This window comes from Aythya ferina, assembly GCF_964211825.1.
Source record: "Aythya ferina genome assembly, chromosome: 27".
NCBI lineage: Eukaryota > Metazoa > Chordata > Aves > Anseriformes > Anatidae > Aythya > Aythya ferina.
The window spans coordinates 224,522-239,737 of record NC_140310.1 but is presented as its reverse complement, the minus strand read 5'-3'; the positions used below and the strand labels follow the sequence as shown (position 1 = coordinate 239,737).

General features: G+C 70.8%; 3 protein-coding genes across 7 annotated transcripts; 2 read left to right on the top strand and 1 right to left on the bottom strand.

The window, feature by feature from the left end:
• The first annotated feature begins 1,238 nt into the window (after window positions 1–1,238).
• On the top strand, window positions 1,239–2,943 carry LOC311424209 (antimicrobial peptide NK-lysin-like). Its single transcript, XM_084499171.1, has 5 exons — window positions 1,239–1,396; window positions 1,940–2,067; window positions 2,196–2,306; window positions 2,402–2,573; window positions 2,781–2,943. The coding sequence occupies exons 1-5, from the start codon at window positions 1,357–1,359 to the stop codon at window positions 2,786–2,788; spliced, it is 459 nt and encodes a 152-aa protein (XP_084355297.1). The 5' UTR covers window positions 1,239–1,356; the 3' UTR covers window positions 2,789–2,943.
• Window positions 2,944–3,999: 1,056 nt separating this feature from the next.
• GCK (glucokinase) lies at window positions 4,000–11,521 on the bottom strand. 5 transcript variants are annotated; one of them, XM_084499241.1, is made up of 10 exons: window positions 11,500–11,521; window positions 6,822–6,984; window positions 6,551–6,705; window positions 6,169–6,288; window positions 5,979–6,074; window positions 5,748–5,847; window positions 5,452–5,635; window positions 5,075–5,230; window positions 4,440–4,673; window positions 4,000–4,333 (listed from the first exon to the last, which is right to left on the bottom strand). In XM_084499241.1, exons 2-10 carry the CDS (start codon window positions 6,928–6,930, stop codon window positions 4,189–4,191), a joined length of 1,299 nt encoding a protein of 432 aa, XP_084355367.1. In that variant the 5' UTR covers window positions 6,931–6,984; window positions 11,500–11,521; the 3' UTR covers window positions 4,000–4,188. The 5 variants fall into 5 exon arrangements, with proteins under 5 accessions (XP_084355367.1, XP_084355366.1, XP_084355368.1 ...); XM_084499240.1 differs by lacking the exon at window positions 11,500–11,521 and adding an exon at window positions 8,175–9,002; XM_084499242.1 differs by lacking the exon at window positions 11,500–11,521 and adding an exon at window positions 7,952–8,005.
• On the top strand, window positions 10,039–13,358 carry YKT6 (YKT6 v-SNARE homolog). Its single transcript, XM_084499245.1, has 8 exons — window positions 10,039–10,101; window positions 10,715–10,820; window positions 11,640–11,722; window positions 11,995–12,095; window positions 12,201–12,305; window positions 12,407–12,472; window positions 12,638–12,739; window positions 12,959–13,358. The coding sequence occupies exons 2-8, from the start codon at window positions 10,717–10,719 to the stop codon at window positions 12,992–12,994; spliced, it is 597 nt and encodes a 198-aa protein (XP_084355371.1). The 5' UTR covers window positions 10,039–10,101; window positions 10,715–10,716; the 3' UTR covers window positions 12,995–13,358.
• The last annotated feature ends 1,858 nt before the right edge of the window (window positions 13,359–15,216 follow it).

Here is a 15,216-nt window from a genome sequence, read left to right as displayed (position 1 = left end):
CTCCCCCCGCTTCCTGCCCCGTGTCCGAGGCCTGAGAATTAATTTTTGGGGGGGGGGCGGCGCCGCTCGTGTCCGTGCCCCCCCCCCAGGGGGTTTGGGGCCCCCCCCATGGGGTCTGCGCCCCCCCCCAGGGGGTTTTTGGGGCCCCCACGGGTGCTGGGGGCCCCCCAATAGTGTCAGTGCCCCCCCCACCACGTTTTTTGCCCCCCCCCCCCGTGTTTTTGCCCCCCCCCCGGGGGTGTCAGGGCTCTTAGAGGTGTGTTGGAGCCCCCCCCATGGGGTCTGCGGCCCCCCCCGGGGGGTTTTGAGACCCCCCCAGGAGTATTGGACCCCCCCCCCCGGGGTGTTGGAGCCCATCCTGAGGGTGTTGGGACCCCCCCCCCGGGTTTTTGACCCCCCCCCAGGATATCAGAGCCCCCCCACAGGTGTCAGAGCCCCCCAGGGCTTTTGAGCCCCCCCCCACGGGTTTTTGAGCCCCCCCCTGGGGGTGTCAGAGCCCCTCCAGGGGTGTCAGCCCCCCCCCCATAGTTTTGGGCATCCCCAAGTTTTTTTGCCCCCCTCCCATGGGTGTCAGAGCCCCCCAGATTTTTTGGCCCCCCCCCGGGTTTTTGACCCCCCCCCAGGGATGTCAGAGCCCCCCCACGGGTGTCAGCTCTCCCCATGATTTTTGGGACCCCCCAGATTTTTACTCCCCCCCCCCCAGGGTTTTGGAGCCCCCTTAGGGATGTCAGAGCCCCCCCCTCATGACTTTTGCCCCCCCCCAGGGAAATCAGAGCCCCCCAGGGGTGTTAGATCCACCCCCACCCCCATGGTTTTGGGGCATCCCCCAGGTTTTTGCCCCCCCCCCATGGATGTCAGAGCCCCCCCACGGGTGTCAGCTCTCCCCATGATTTTTGGGACCCCCCAGGTTTTTACTCCCCCCCCCCCAATGTTTTGGAGCCCCCCCTCATGACTTTTGCCCCCCCACAGGTTTTTCCCCCCCCCAGGGCTATCAGAGCCCCCCAGGGGTGCTAGATCCACCCCCCCCCCATATTTTTTGGGCAATCCCCCAGGCTTTTGCCCCATCCCATGGACGTCAGAGCCCCCCCCACAGGTCTCACACCCCCCCCTATGATTTCTGACCCCCCCCCACGGTGATTTTGGCCCCCCCCCCGGCCGCTTCCTGCCGAGGCGAGGCTGGGGGCGGAGGTGTGTGGCCGCGAGGCGCGGGCCCAGCTCCATTTTAAGGCCTCGGTGGGTTTCGGCGGCGCTGAGTGGCTCCGGCGGCCCCGCTGCCGGCTCCTGGGGGGGGTTATAAAAACCCCGGGGTGGGGCACGGGGCCGGCACCCGCTGGGTTCGGTGCTGGGGGGCTCGCCATGGCCGCTGCCTTCCTCCTGCTCCTCGCCCTGCTGGCAGGTACGGGGCTGGGACCCCTCCTGCTTGTGCCCCCCCCCGGGGGCTGAGTGGTGTGGGGACAGTGGCGCAGTGGGGTGGGGGCACTGGGGGGGCACTGGGGGTGTGGGACTGCATGGGGACGGGGATACGGGGGGGTGTGGGGACACCTGGGGCACACGGGGGCTGTGGGGACTGATGTGGGACGCGTCCTGCTGGGGGGTGGCTGTAGGGCAGCTATGGGGTGGCCATGGGGTGGCCATGGGGCAGCCATGGGGTGGTTATGGGGTGGCCATGGGGTGGCCATGGGGGCAGCTATGGGGTTGCTGTTGGGTGGCTGTGGGGTGGCCATGGGGGCAGCTATCGGGTGGCCATGGGGCAGCTATGGGGTGGCCACGGGGGCAGCTATGAAGTGGCCATAGGGTGGCTGTAGGGTGGCCGTGGGGTGGCCATGGGGGCAGCTATGGGGTGGCCACGGGGCAGCTATGAAGTGGCCATAGGGTGGCTGTGGGGTGGCCATGGGGTGGCCACGGGGTGTCCATATTAACCACCTCGGTCCCCCCACAGTCACACAGGCGGAGGAGGCGGCCGACCCGTGCCAGGGCGGCCCCGCGTCCTGGTGCCGCGACGTGGCCACGGCCGTGCGGTGCCAGAAGGAGCAGCAGTGCCGCCAGCTCTGGGACAGCCTGGGCACGGTGAGGACGAGCCCCGGGCGTGGGGCGCGCCGTGGGGCAGCCCCCCCTTGGGTCGTGGCGTGGGGTGGGGTGGGGTGTGGGGGGGGACACCCGGCACCACCCTGAGGGTCCCCGCCTTGTCCCCGCAGTGGGATGAGGACGACGGGGACGCGGCGCCGCCGGGGAAGGGGAAGAAATGCAGCATCTGCACCAAGGTCCTGCAGCAGCTGAAGAAGATCGTGGGGGACGACCCCGATGAGGTGAGGGGGGGCTCGGGGCGAGCCGGGAGGGGGTGGTGGGTGGAGGGGGTCCGGCGACCGCGGCCCTGCTGACGGCACGGGGTCGGTGCCCGCAGGACACGGTGAACGCGGCGCTGCGGAAGGTGTGCGGCACCATGAAGGGGCTGGGCCGGCTGTGCAAGGCCATGGTGAAGAAATTCGGCCCGCAGATCGCCGAGGCGCTGCAGAACGACGACGACCCCCAGGACGTCTGCACCAGCCTCAAGTTCTGCAAGGGCTGCGCCGCCGGTGAGAGCCCACATCCTGCGCCTGCCCCCGTGCACGTGCCCCCCGTGCGCAGGGAGGGCGGAGGTGTGGAGAGGGGGGGGGGGGGGGGCCCAAAACGTGCCCCGGGGAAATTTTGGGGTGATGGGGTGGGGGAGCCGCATCCGCCGGGGCTGGAGGAGGGGGTGAGGGGTGCCCCAAATCACCGTCGCCACCGTTTTGTCTCCTCAGGGCTCTGACCGCCGCCGCTGAACCCCGAAAGCTGAAGGGGGGGCCCCCAGCCCCGTCGCCAGCCCCCACCTGCCCCCAGCCTCCCTCCCCCCCATCCCCGTCCCCACGCAATAAAGCAGCTCGTCCCCGCCGCCGCCGCCTCTCCGGAGGACGCAGCCCGTCATTTTGGGTTTTATTTGGCTGAGGTGGGGGGAAACGTGACCCCCCCACAACCCCCACACCTCCCCAGTCCTTCTTCTCGTCACCGTGGGTGGTGACGCAGCTCGGGGACGGTCCCGGCACGTCGAGGGGCGTCCCCGTGAGCGCCCGCTCCCCCTGCACGGGGATGTGTGATCGGGGGGGGGGCTGTGACAGGTCCCTGCGGGGCTCCTCCGGCCCCATTGTGGGGACAGGGGGGGTGTGGGGGGGCTCACAGGGACCCTGGGGACAGGGGCTGACATGCGGTGAGCTCGGTGACGCAGGATGGGGGGGGCACATGGGGACCTCGGGGGGGAGCTGGGTGTGTGGGGTCACAGGGGGGACATGGGGGGGACACAGGGGGCGTGGGGCCACACAGTTTGGGCTGGGGGGGGCACGGTGATGGGGGGAGCACAGTGATGGGGGGGCAGACTCCCACGGTGGTCCCATTCCCTGGGGTGCCCCTAGCCCCCCCCAAGGTGCCCCCAGCCCCATGGGGCTCCTCCGGGGGTCCCTGACCCCAGGGTGCCCCCGACACCCAGGGGAGCCCCGAGGTGGCCCCATGGCACCAGGCTGCTCTCCCCCCTGTCCCCGCTCCGGGCTGGGGGTCCCCCCCCTTTTAGCCCCCTAAATGAGGTAAAAGTGGGGGGGGGGGCAGATGCTGGCACCGTGGGGCTGTCACCAACACAGGCTGGGGGGGGGGCACACACACGGGGGCACTATTTGGGTTTGGGGTTGCGGGGCGCTGCTTTGGGGACGCACGGACCTGGCCCTGCGGGGGGGAGGAGGTGGCACCACCCCATGGATGGGGGGGGGTCAGTCCCTTTTGCCCCCAGCTCGGTCTGTCCTTTATGGGCTCTCTGGGGGGGGTGGGACACGGGGGTGACACATGGGGACAAAGCCAGCCGGGTCCCACCGCAGGCTCCCCAAGGGGTGCCAGCCCCCCCTTGTCCCCCCCCCATCCCCCAGTGCCCCCCGGTGCCCCCCCAGCACAGGGAGGAGCCTCAGCCCCGGCGCTCCCGGAGGAGAAGTCCAGGCAAACCCCGCTTTATTGGGGGGGGGCCCCGCTTTATTGGGGGGGCCCCGGCCGCCGTTGCCTCCCGCGGCCAAGCCCTCCCCGCGTCCTTCTGCGCTCCTCGGCGCCCTGCACGCCCCCGGCAGCGCGGGAGAGGGGGGTGTGTGGGGGGGTGTCCCCGCCGCCCCCCAGGTCCTGGGCGCCGTGCTGCCCCGCTCACTGCCCCATCATGCAGGCCATTTTGCAGGCGACGGCCGAGATGAGCGCGGCGCCTCGCCCGCTGCCTTCCTCCGACTGGATGAAGGTGATGTCGCAGCCCGGCGTCAGCTGCCGGACGGTGGCGTGGAAACGGTCCTTGAAGCTGTAAGGGGGGGAAAAAAAAAACCACAGGGAGAGGGTCAGGGTTGCGAGGAGGAGGAGGAGGAGGAGGAAAGAGGGGGTGGGAGGAAGGCTCCCGAAGGCCTCACCTGGGGTGCAGCTTGTAGACGGAGCCGTCGACCCCCACGGTGATTTTGAGGGTCTCCTGGCTCCGGCTCTCCCGCATGCGGTTGATGACGCCGGCCAGCCCGGCCGAGCACATCTGGGCGGCGCGGGTGGAGACGCTCTCACAGACGCGCCGCACGATGTCGCAGTCCGTGCCCGAGGGCAGCAGCTCGAAGGCCGTCAGGATGTTGTAGATCTGCTTGCGGTCCCCCGAGTCGCTGGGATGGGGCAGAGGGGGGGGGGGCGCGTTGGGTCAGGGACCCCCCCTGGGGGCAGGTGAGAGGGGCTGGGGACCCCCATGTGGGGCAATGGGACAGGGAACCCCGCTGTGGGGCAGCTGGAGAGGGCTGGTGGGGGGGGATGGGGGAGGGAACCCCATGTGGGACACCCCGGTGTGGGGTGGTGGGGAAGGGGACCCCAATGCGATGGGGGACCCCAACATGGGGCAGCTATATAGGGCTGGTGTGGGGCGATAGGGAAGGGGACCCCAATGCGGGGCAGTTGTAGGCTGGTGTAGGGCGATGGGACAGGGGGCGATCAGAGCCAGCTGCTGCGGGGTGAGGGCGCCCGGCCCCCATCATTTTGGGGCGTCCGTTTTGGGGGCGCGGGCCCCGAGTACCTCTCGATCTGCGACACGAAGCGGGTCTCGAAGGTGCCGCGGGTCTTGAGCTTCTCGGAGGCCTCTCCGTTGAACAGCAGGTTCTCGTCCACCAGCTTCAGCAGCACCAGCCGGACGATCTCCCCCATGTACTTGCCCCCGATGATCTTCTCGTAGCTGGGGGCCGGGGGGAGGCCGTCAGGACGGGGGCCGCCCCCCTCCCGCCCCACGGCGAGGCCCCACGCGCGTCCCCGCCGCCACCGGGCTCAGGGGGACGCGTGAGGGCTGCCGACGGGGCCGGAGCCCCGGGACGAGCGGCCCCGGCTGACGGAGGGCAGGGGGAAGGAGCCGCGGCCGGGGGGGGAGCCCAGGGGAGCCGCATCCGCCCCACTCCTTACAGCTGCTGACCGGGGTTAAGCGAGGTCTCGTCCACCACGCGGTCGTACTCCAGGAGGAACTCGTCGAGCTCCCCCGAGGCGCCGAACGCGCCCCACTCCGTGTTGACGCACATCCTGCCCTCGTCGCCCTCCACCAGCTCCACGTTGTGCATCTCCTCCATGTAGCAGGCGTTGCAGCCCGTCCCTGCGCGCAGGAGCCGGCCGTGGGGCGCCTGCCCCCTGCCCCACGTTGTGTGTCCCCCCCCCATTGTCCCCAGGGGGGCGGCCGGTGCCGTCCCGCAGCCCCGCGATCTTACCCACGATCATCCCAACCTCGCAGCGGTGGTCCTCGTAGTAGCAGGAGATCATCGTGGCCACCGTGTCGTTCACCATGGCCACCACGTCCATCTCGAAGTCCTGCCGGGGGTGGGGGGGAGCCGCCGCTGTCACCCCTGCGGCCGCCTCTCCCGGGGGACCCAGGGGACGCGGTGGGGACAGGGGGTGGGCACGGACGCGCGCAGCCGGCGCGGGGCCAGCGGCCGCCTCACCCCTCGCCGTTTGATGGCGTCTCGCAGGAGCCCGACCACGTTGTTCCCTTCTGCTCCGGAGGCTTTGAAGCCCTTGGTCCAGTTCAGCAGGATGCCCTGGGCCGGGGGAGGACAGAGCGGGGTCTCCGTGGGGCCGTGGGGCAGGCAGCGCGGTGGCCTCGTGCCGCGTGCCGCCCCGCCGGCCCCTCACCTTGTCGATGTCCTCGTGCCGCACGGGGAAGGAGAAGGTGAAGCCCAGGGGCAGCTTTTTGTGCTTCATCTGATGCTTGTCCAGGAAGTCGGAGATGCACTCGGAGATGTAGTCGAAGAGCTGGGGGACGGCGGCCGAGCTGTCACCGTGGTGGCCCTGTCCCCGTGCCCCAGTGCCACCACGTCCCCCCCTCCACCCCGTCCCCATCCAGATGCCACTTGAAGGGACGCTTCCACGGGCTCCTGCAGCTCCCTGGTGGCCCAAACCCACCTCTGCCCCCTCCCAGGGCTCGGGGCTGCCCGGAGGCACCCAGCACCGGGACGGGGACCGTGGGGAGGACCCCGCACCCCCTGCACCCCCCGCGCCCCCCTGCCCCGCTCACCATCTCGGCCGTCCCCGTCATGGCATCCTCGGGGATGGAGTACATCTGGTGCTTCGTCTTCACCTTCCACTGCCCTTCCTCCCCCTCGCCCACCTTCACCAGCATCACGCGGAAATTGGTGCCGCCGAGGTCCAGCGAGAGGAAATCCCCGACCTCTGCAGCACCAGGGGGCAGGAGGAGGGGGGGGGAGAGAGGCTCAGGGGGGGGTTCCCGGGGTGGGGGGGGTGCAAAGCGCCGGGCGCCGTCACCCTCGCATCCCGGCAGCGCCTACCGGAGCCCTCGGGCGTGGAGCGGACGTAGGTGGGCAGCATCTTCACCGAGGCCTCCTCGTGCGTCTCCAGCTTCAGCCCCCGGTCCATCTCCTTCTGCATGCGGTACATCACCTTCTTCAGGTCCTCCTCCCGCAGCCGGAACTCCGACAGGATCTGCTCCACCTGCACCGGGGGGGCGGTGGCATTACGGGGTGCCCTGCGCCCCCCGCACCGCGCCGAGCAGCCCGGGGTTCCCCTCCCCATCCCTGGTGTTCCCCGTGGACACCCCAAATCCCCGCGGCCCCGCAGCCCGGAGCACCTCGCCCTGCCGGGGGGGAGCTCCTCACCCCAAAACCCGCTCAGGGGAAGCATCCCACGGGGGTTTCCTCCGTTCCCCTCGCACGACGCCCATGGATCGGGGCCGCACGGGGCCATACGGGGAATTTCTCCCGTCCCCGCTGCCAGGGAGAGCCGCAGGGCCCCTGCACGGCCGCGCTGGCGCTCGGGCCCTGCTTTTCCCTCGCGTAGCAACCCCGGCCCTGTTCCCGGCACAGCCTCCATTACCAGGGCGCGTAACGGGGCCGCGGCCCCGGCTCTCAGATGGAGCCGCGGTGCCGAGCGCTTCTGCTCCGCCGGCCAGGTTTGCTCGTGGCATTAAAGGCCTCATTAGGCACCGGGAGCCGGGCAGGCCACGGGCTGCGCCGTCAGCGCCAGCAGCGTGTTTTCCTCGGGGCCGCGCAGGCCCTGCCGTGGGTTTTGGGGCGCATCACAAAGAGGGGCCCTGCTAAAGCTTTTGGGATGACGTGGGGCTGAGGGGCACGGCCCCACAAGCCGGCTGCCCTGGGGTGCTCCGGAGGGATGGATCGAGGCCGGATCCCCTCCGGGATGTCCCCAAGGGGACACCCAGCGCCCCGCGATGCTGTTTGATGCCCGATGGTGCCCAGCACCGCAGCACCCGTCCCGGTGTCCCTTATCCCACTGCTCTCAAGCAGTTCCAGCACTGCAGGCACCCCAACAGCGGCACGGTCCCGGTCCCGCTGTGCACCCTCCCCGTCCCCCTGAGTGACCCGATGCAGGGAACCCCCCAGCCCCGAGGCCGTCCCATGGAGCCCGGTTCCTCCCCGCTGCTCGTGCTCAGCCCCCCCAGCACCTCAGCACCCTCGGGAGTTTGGAGCCTCGGCTGCGGCCGCGTGGCTCTGCCCGAGGCAGCCTCCTCGTGCGCTGCTGGCTCGAAACCTCCTCACCTCGTTCCTTTGCCCAAAACCACTCGTCTGGCCCCAAAGATCCCACAAAAAGAGCCCCAAAGCAGGGCAGAAGCAGCCGTTGCCTTCCAGAGGCGAACGCGGGGAGGGCCGGCGGCCGCAGGGCCTCACCTTCTCCTGCCGGGAGCTCTCCATCCTGCTTCTGTGGTCCAGCATGGGGGCAGCCGTGGGCGCGGGGCAGGCGGCGGGCGAAGCTGTCCCCCCCGAGCCCCCCCGGCACCCCACCGCCTCGTCCGCCCGGGTACCGTCCCTGGCCGCGCCGGGGGCTGCGCCACGTTGGGGGGCGTTAGCTCATACGGGGGGCGCCCGGTGGCGGCCGCCGCGTCCCCACGGTCCCCGTCAGGCGGAGCGGCCGCGAGCCCCCGCGGGCCCGGCCTCGGCCCCACGCATCCCGGGGTCGCCCTGGGGGCTCCCCAACGCCCTGGGCCGTGCGGGGCGGCCGGGTGCTTCGGCCTCTCCTCCTCCTCCTCCTCCTCCTCCTCCTGCTGTCAGCCTCAGGGTGAGGGGGGGACCCCGAGGTGGCTCCGGGGGTCTCTGCGTGGAGCGGGGGGACGGATGGACGGATGGACGGTCGCGGGCGGCCTGGTCCGGGACCCTCCCCACGGGGGGCCGTCAGCCCCGTCACCGGCCCCGGGCCCCCCTCCCGGTGTGCCGGTTGCCGTGCCAACCACTTCAGGGCCTGCTCACGGGGGCAACCACTCCACCGGCCGGCCTGGCAACGCCGCCCGCTGCCATGGACACCGGCACCAAGGTGACGGCGGCACCGCGATGGCCGCCGGGCCCCGGGGATGATGGGCACGGGGCTGGGGGGGGAGCCCCGGGGGGAGGGGGGGTCCCGCGGTGCCCCCGCCGTGACCCGGGGCCGGGGGTGCGGGGACCCAAGGGGAGGCCCCGGCCCCGCTGATGGGGGTCCTGGGGGGGTCCCGGGGGGGTCCTGGGGCCGTGGGGGCACTGCTGGGACTGGAGGCCACGCCCACAGCACAGGCCACGCCCACAGATCAGGCCACGCCCACACTGAAGGCCACGCCCCATCCACATTGCCCCGCCCACCCAAACGCCCCCAAGCACAACGGAGGCCACGCCCACTTCCCGTGCCAGGCCCACTCAACAGGCCACGCCCACAGACCAGGTCACGCCCACTCTTCAGGCCATGCCTCATCCACATTGCCCCGCCCACCCAAATGCCCCCAGGCACAATGGAGGCCACGCCCACTCCCCCGAGCCACGCCCACAGACCAGGCCACGCCCACACTGAAGGCCACGCCCCGTCCACATTACCCCCGCCCACCCAAATGCCCCCAGGCACACCAGAGGCCACGCCCACTCCCTGAGCCACGCCCACTCATCAGGCCACGCCCATAGATCAGGCCACGCCCACACTGAAGGCCACGCCCCATCCACATTGCTCCGCCCACCCAAATGCCCCCAGGCACACCGGAGGCCACACCCACTCCCTGAGCCACGCCCACTCAACAGGCCACGCCCACACACACGAAACCACGCCCACACTCTGCCCCGTCCAACGTAGCCTCACCCACCGGGAAAGCCCCGCCCACACACACGCGAAAGCCACGCCCACGGAGCGGTCCCACCCACCCAGGTTGCCCCGCCCGCCGTGGAGGCCACGCCCACACACTCGGAAGCCACGCCCCCACTGCACAGTGCTCTGGCCCACACACAGAGCCCCGCCCACTAGCGAGGCCACGCCCACACGCGAAGCCCCGCCCCCTCGCTTGGCTCGAGTCCTAACCATCTCCCTGCAGGGAGCCCCGCCCCCATGACGTCATGGCGCCGCCGATTGGCCTCCCGGCTCGGGGGCGGGGCCTCTCGCGACCGGGGGCGGGGCCGCCGGGCGAGCCGCGCTCCTATTGGCCGGGATCCGCGGGGCGGGCGGGCCGCGTGCTGCGCGTGCGCAGGCTGGGCGCGGCCCCGTGGCAGTTACCGGGGCCGGGAGCACTTCCGGCCGGGCCCTTTCTGCTTCCGGGTCGGGAGCCCTCCCCTCCGCCGCCGCCTCCTCGCTGCGAGTCCGCGGCCGCCGGTACCGGGCGGGGCCGGGGGGGGCTTGGGGGGGGCCCTGGGGGCTCCCGGTAGGGGCTGAGTGGGCTCCGGGGGTCCCGGTGCGGCCCTGGGGGGGGTCCCAGGGGTGTTTTGGGGGGGTTGCCGGGGTCCCGGTGGGTGCCGGGGGGGTTGAGGGAGCCCAGTTGGGGCCCCGGGGGCTCTGGGGGGGCCCCGGCGGGGGCTGGGGGAGTCCTGGGGGCGTCCCGAGGGGGCGTCTGGGGGTGTGAAGGGATCTGGGGGGGGCACAGAGGGGTCCAGGTGGGGTCTGGGGGGTCCCCGGTGGGTCCCAGTGGGGTCTGGGGGGGCCCCGTGCTGTCCCCATAGGGTCCCGGTGGGGTCTGCAGGGTCCTGGAGGGGTCTGGGGGGGGTCCTTGGGGGGTCCTGGGGGGGCCTGGGGGGTTCCAGTGGGGTCTGGAGGGTCCCTGGGGGGTCTTATTGGGGTCTGGGGGTCCCCGTGCTGTCCCCATAGGGTCCCTGTGGGTCTCAGTGGGCTTTGGGGGGGGGTCCTGGAGGGCTCTGGGGGATCCCTTGGGGTCCCGGGGGTCTGTGGGGGTCCCGGTGTGTTCCCGCTGACCCCGCTCCCCCCCCCGCAGCCATGAGGCTGTACAGCCTGAGCGTGCTGTACAAGGGCGAGCCCCGGGTGCAGCTGCTGAAGGCTGCCTACGACGTCTCCACCTTCAGCTTCTTCCAGAGATCCAGGTCAGGCCCCGCGCCCCGCACCGGGGCTCCCGGCGGGACGGTGCCGGCACCGGGACCAGCCCGGCCAGGGGGGCTCACGGCAGCCCCCGTCCGCACCGAGCATCCCCAGGGCATCGCCTCCCCCGGGGGCGTTGGGCTCAGCCCCCCCGGGGCTCCTGCTCCAGCTGCCCCCCAACCTGTGGAGGGGGCCAGGGGCTGCCAGCAGCGGCCCCGGGGCATTTCCCAGCCCCCTGCCAAGGTTTTACGGGGTGCTGGGGGCAACGCTGCAGCGAGGGGATCCTAAAAACACCCCCATGGATGAGTGCGGGAGGGGAAGGAGCGAGTGGGGGCGGCTCTGGGGGCCTCGCTGCTCGCCTCGCCACCGGGCACGGCCGCAGGAGCTGCCTCCCCCCGGGTTTTGGGGGATCCAGCAGCAGTGGGGATGAACTGAACTGATCTGCCCGGCCCCATGGCCGTAACAGGAGCCCCTCGGGGAGCCCCCAGCGCTGCAGCTTCCCCCCCTGGAGCGTTGTGGCTGCTTCCAGGACGGAGCAGATTTATTTCTGCTTGCTCGAGGCTTTTGGCCTCTATTTTATTGCGGGGTGAAAAAAACAAAACAAAACCAAGAAAAACAACCAAAAAAAAGGGGGTTATGCAAAAGTCTGCCTGGCAGGGCTCGAGCTTGGGGCAGTTTCCTGACCTGCCTCAACTCGGGTCCAGCGCGAGTGTCCCGGCGGGGCTGGAGGGGAAGGGTTGGAGGGGAAGGGGCGGTGGGGAAGGGCCGGGGCTGCCCGGTGTGCCCCCCCCCTCCCCCCTGCAGCGGGGTCCGTGTGCTTGCAGCGTGCAGGAGTTCATGACCTTCACCAGCCAGCTGATCGTGGAGCGCTCGCAGCCGGGCAGCCGGGCTTCCGTCAAGGAGCAAGGTGAGCGCCTGGCCATGCTGCGAGGCACGAAGCCCCCCCCCCCTCACGCCCCCTCCCCTGGGTGAACACCGAGAGGTTTTGGGGACAAGGGGGGGCGCACGGGGCTGCGCTCACCTCCCTCCCCCCCCGAGCCCTCCCTGCTGCCCCAGCGCGGCCACCGGCGGATGGAAACCTCCCGGTGCCGTCTGCTGGTGGAAACGGGGCCGGGGGCAGGCGTTGGGCGCTGGGGGGGGGCTTCAGAGCAGCCCCCCCGACGCCACCTCTGCGCGCAGAGTACCTGTGCCACGTGTACGTGCGCAGCGACGGGCTGGCCGGCGTGGTGATCGCCGACACCGAGTACCCGCAGCGCGTCTGCTTCACCTTGCTGGACAAGGTGAGCGGGGCCGCGGGTGGCAATTTTGGGGGGGGGGGGGGATGTCCCGCGGGGGCCGTGCCGTGGAAATAACCCCCCCGCTGCTCCACTCCGCTCCGCTCGCAGGTGCTGGAGGAGTTCAGCAGGGAGGTGAGCCGGGCCGAGTGGCCCGCGGGGTCCCCCGGCACCATCGGCTACGCGGCGCTGGACGGGTACCTCAGCAAGTACCAGGTATGGGGGGGCCCTGCGCCGCGCTGCCACCTCGGGGTGGGGTCCGGGGGGGCTGCCGGCCCCCTCCTCCCCTTACACCGCCCTCCTCGCACCCCCCCCAGAACCCCCGCGACGCCGACCCCATGACCAGAGTGCAGGCGGAGCTGGACGAGACCAAAATCATCCTGGTGAGGACGGGGCTGATCCCACTCCCCACACCCTTGGGTGCTCCCCACACCCTTGGGTGCTCCCCACACCCTCTGGGTGCTCCCCACCCCCCCGGGGTGCTCCCCCCCTCGCTTTGGGGGTCCCGAATAGCCGACGGGGTGCCCGGTGCCCGTTCCCCTGTGCAGCACAACACCATGGAGTCGCTGCTGGAGCGCGGGGAGAAGCTGGACGACCTGGTGTCCAAATCGGAGGTGCTGGGGGCGCAGTCCAAAGCCTTCTACAAAACCGTGAGTGCGACCCCCCCCCCCCCAAAAAGGGAGGGACCCCCCCCACGGGCCGGGGGTGGGTTTGGGGCAGAAGCAGCCCCCGGGGGGGGCCGGGTGCGGGGTCGGGCAGGGGGCTCGGCTGCCCAAACCCAGCCGTGGAGCTCCTCGGCCCCCCCCCAAACCCCGTGTGGGGTGCCCGCGCGGTGCCCTGAGGCCCCTTCTCGCCCCCCCCCCCGCCAGGCTCGGAAGCAGAACTCGTGCTGTGCGGTGATGTGACCCCCCCGCGGGGGGCTCCTGCCCCGGCCCGCCAGGCCCTCGCCCCCCCCTCGGATCTCGGACTGGACGCGGAGCCCCGGAGGCTCCGGGGCCGCCGCTCGGGATGAGCCCCCCCGGGCACCGCGGCTGAGAGGACCCCGCGCCGGGGGCGGGGGGGGGGCAAGGGGAGAGCTGTGGCCCCCCCCCCTTGGCCCTCGCCCTCCCCCGGGGCGGCTCGGGCTGCGTTGTGCCCCTCCCCGCACCGATGCCTGTAACACCAGCGAGTGCCTCCGCGCTGCCAGCCCCGGGGGGGGGCTCGGGGAGAGAGGAGCTGGGACCCCCCCCTCCCAGCACGGGGCATGGAGGGGGGGGGGGATTTATGCATCTGTGTCCCCGGGGGGGGGCGGGTGGGAGCAGGGAAATGCTTGGGGTGGGGCTGCTCGGGGTGGGGCTGTGCCCCCTTGGGGGGGATACACGGGGTTGGCCCCCACACCCCTTCCCTTGGGGGGGGGGGGAGGGAAGCTGGGGGGGGTCCATGCTATGGGGCTGCCCCCCCCCGGTGGGTCCGAGCCCCCCTCTTACCCCCTGTTCCTGAGGGGTGGGTGGGAGCCAGTGGGATGGGTGCTTGGCATGGTGGAGGGGGTCCCCATTTCCCCCCTCCCTCAGCCCTGGGGGGGGGTTCAGCCTCATGGGGGGGGGCTCAAACGGGGCCCCCCCCGGTCTCGGTGGGCAGCTTTGTGTCGGGGCTGTATCGGGGCTGTCGCAGCCCATAAAGTTCTCTGTGATGGTCGTGGCCTGGCTTGGGCTCCGTGGGGCAGGATCGGGCTTCGAGGGGGGGGGGGGGGTTCAGCAACACTCAGCCTCGTGTCCCCCCCCCGCTCTGTGAGGGGGGGGGTGTTGGCGGTCGTTTTTCCTCATAATTTATTAGCAGTTTTTTTGTTTTTTTGTTTTTTTCCCGAGACAAAAACGAAATCAGAGTCATCTGTTACACTTACAAGGCTCAGAAAGAAAAGACGAAGGGATGTGTGTGTGGGGGGGGGGGGAAATAGAGAAAATTTTTTTTTGGGGGGGGGGGGGGGAACGGAAAAGAACGAGAGAAAAAGGGGAGGAGGAGGAGGAGGAGGGGGGGGGGAGAGAAATTTGGCAACGCTCCACCAGCATTCAGGGACGGAAACAGCTCAGCTCAGCTCCTCGACAGACAGCGGGGTGCTCCCGCGCAGGGCATGCAGAAAGGAAAAAGCTGCCCCCCCCCTGCCCCCCCCCCCAACCCCATTACCCCCCCCCCCCCCCAGCCACAAACAGCCCCCAGCGCCGGGAGTGCGAGGAGGGGACACCTCGGAGGAGGAGGAGGAGGAGGAGGAGGAGGGGAGGGGGGGAGAAAAATTTGGGGAGGGGGGGGGTTGGGGTGAGCCCCCCCCATCCCTGGGGGTGCGGGGTTGGGGTGCGGGGGGGGAGCAGCGCCCTTGGTGCGGGGGGGGGGCCCGGGGGGGGCCGGCGGAGCAGCCTGTGCCCCCTAAGAGACCCGCTCTCTTAGTCTATAAAGTGCTTTCGACGCTGCCTCAGTGCTGGCCCCCCCCCCCCCCCAAAAAAAAAAATCCCAAAATTCCTCCCCCCATTCCTTCCCCCCCCCCCCTCCCCACTTTAGATGCCCGGCTCCCCCCCCCCTCACCCCCCCCCCAAGGGGCTGCGGGAACAGCCCCGGCCCCACAATTTGGGAATGGGGGGAGGGGGGGGGGAGCAGCCCTGGGGGTGTTTTTTTTTTTTGGGGGGGGGATTTTTTGGGGTTGTGGGGGGGGCACCGGCTGCTCCCGCGGGAATTCAAAAATAAAGAGCTCTCTCTATGTACAGGGGCCCGGGGAGGGGGGGGGTATTTGGGGGGGGGGGGGTATTGGGGAGGGGGTTATTGGGGGGGGGGGTATTGGGGGGGGGGGGCGAGCGAAAGCGGAGCCCAAAAACGCGACATCCACCACCAGCGACAGCGAAACTCCACGAGCACAGCCGGGGGGGCGGGGGGGGGGCCGGGCCAACCCCCCCCCCGGCCCGGCGCAGACGGGCTTCGGGGGGGGCAAAAAAGGGGAAAAGGAGGGGGTCAGGGAGGGAACGAGGGAGGGGGGGGTCTCCGGCAGCTTCCCCCCCCCCCGCACGTCGGTGGGGGTCGGTGTGAGATGATTGAAATTTTTTGGATTTTTTTTTTTTTTCTATTCGTCGTTTTTGCTTTTTTTTGTCTTTTTTTTTTTTTTTTT

Bases quoted from the DNA above. Each gene is read 5' to 3' on its own strand.
- LOC311424209 (XM_084499171.1), top strand. From the start codon at position 1,357: ATGGCCGCTGCCTTCCTCCTGCTCCTCGCCCTGCTGGCAG. The intron at 2,068-2,195 runs GTGAGGACGAGC...TTGTCCCCGCAG, and splicing joins TCTGGGACAGCCTGGGCACG to TGGGATGAGGACGACGGGGA. The intron at 2,307-2,401 runs GTGAGGGGGGGC...CGGTGCCCGCAG, and splicing joins TGGGGGACGACCCCGATGAG to GACACGGTGAACGCGGCGCT.
- GCK (XM_084499240.1), bottom strand. From the start codon at position 8,219: ATGCTGGACCACAGAAGCAGGATGGAGAGCTCCCGGCAGGAGAAG. The intron at 6,985-8,174 runs GTGAGGCCCTGC...CCCCCGGTGCAG, and splicing joins AGAGCTCCCGGCAGGAGAAG to GTGGAGCAGATCCTGTCGGA. The intron at 4,674-5,074 runs GTACTCGGGGCC...GCCCCATCCCAG, and splicing joins TTCGTGTCGCAGATCGAGAG to CGACTCGGGGGACCGCAAGC.
- YKT6 (XM_084499245.1), top strand. From the start codon at position 10,717: ATGAGGCTGTACAGCCTGAGCGTGCTGTACAAGGGCGAGCCCCGGGTG. The intron at 10,821-11,639 runs GTCAGGCCCCGC...GTGTGCTTGCAG, and splicing joins AGCTTCTTCCAGAGATCCAG to CGTGCAGGAGTTCATGACCT. The intron at 11,723-11,994 runs GTGAGCGCCTGG...CTCTGCGCGCAG, and splicing joins GGCTTCCGTCAAGGAGCAAG to AGTACCTGTGCCACGTGTAC.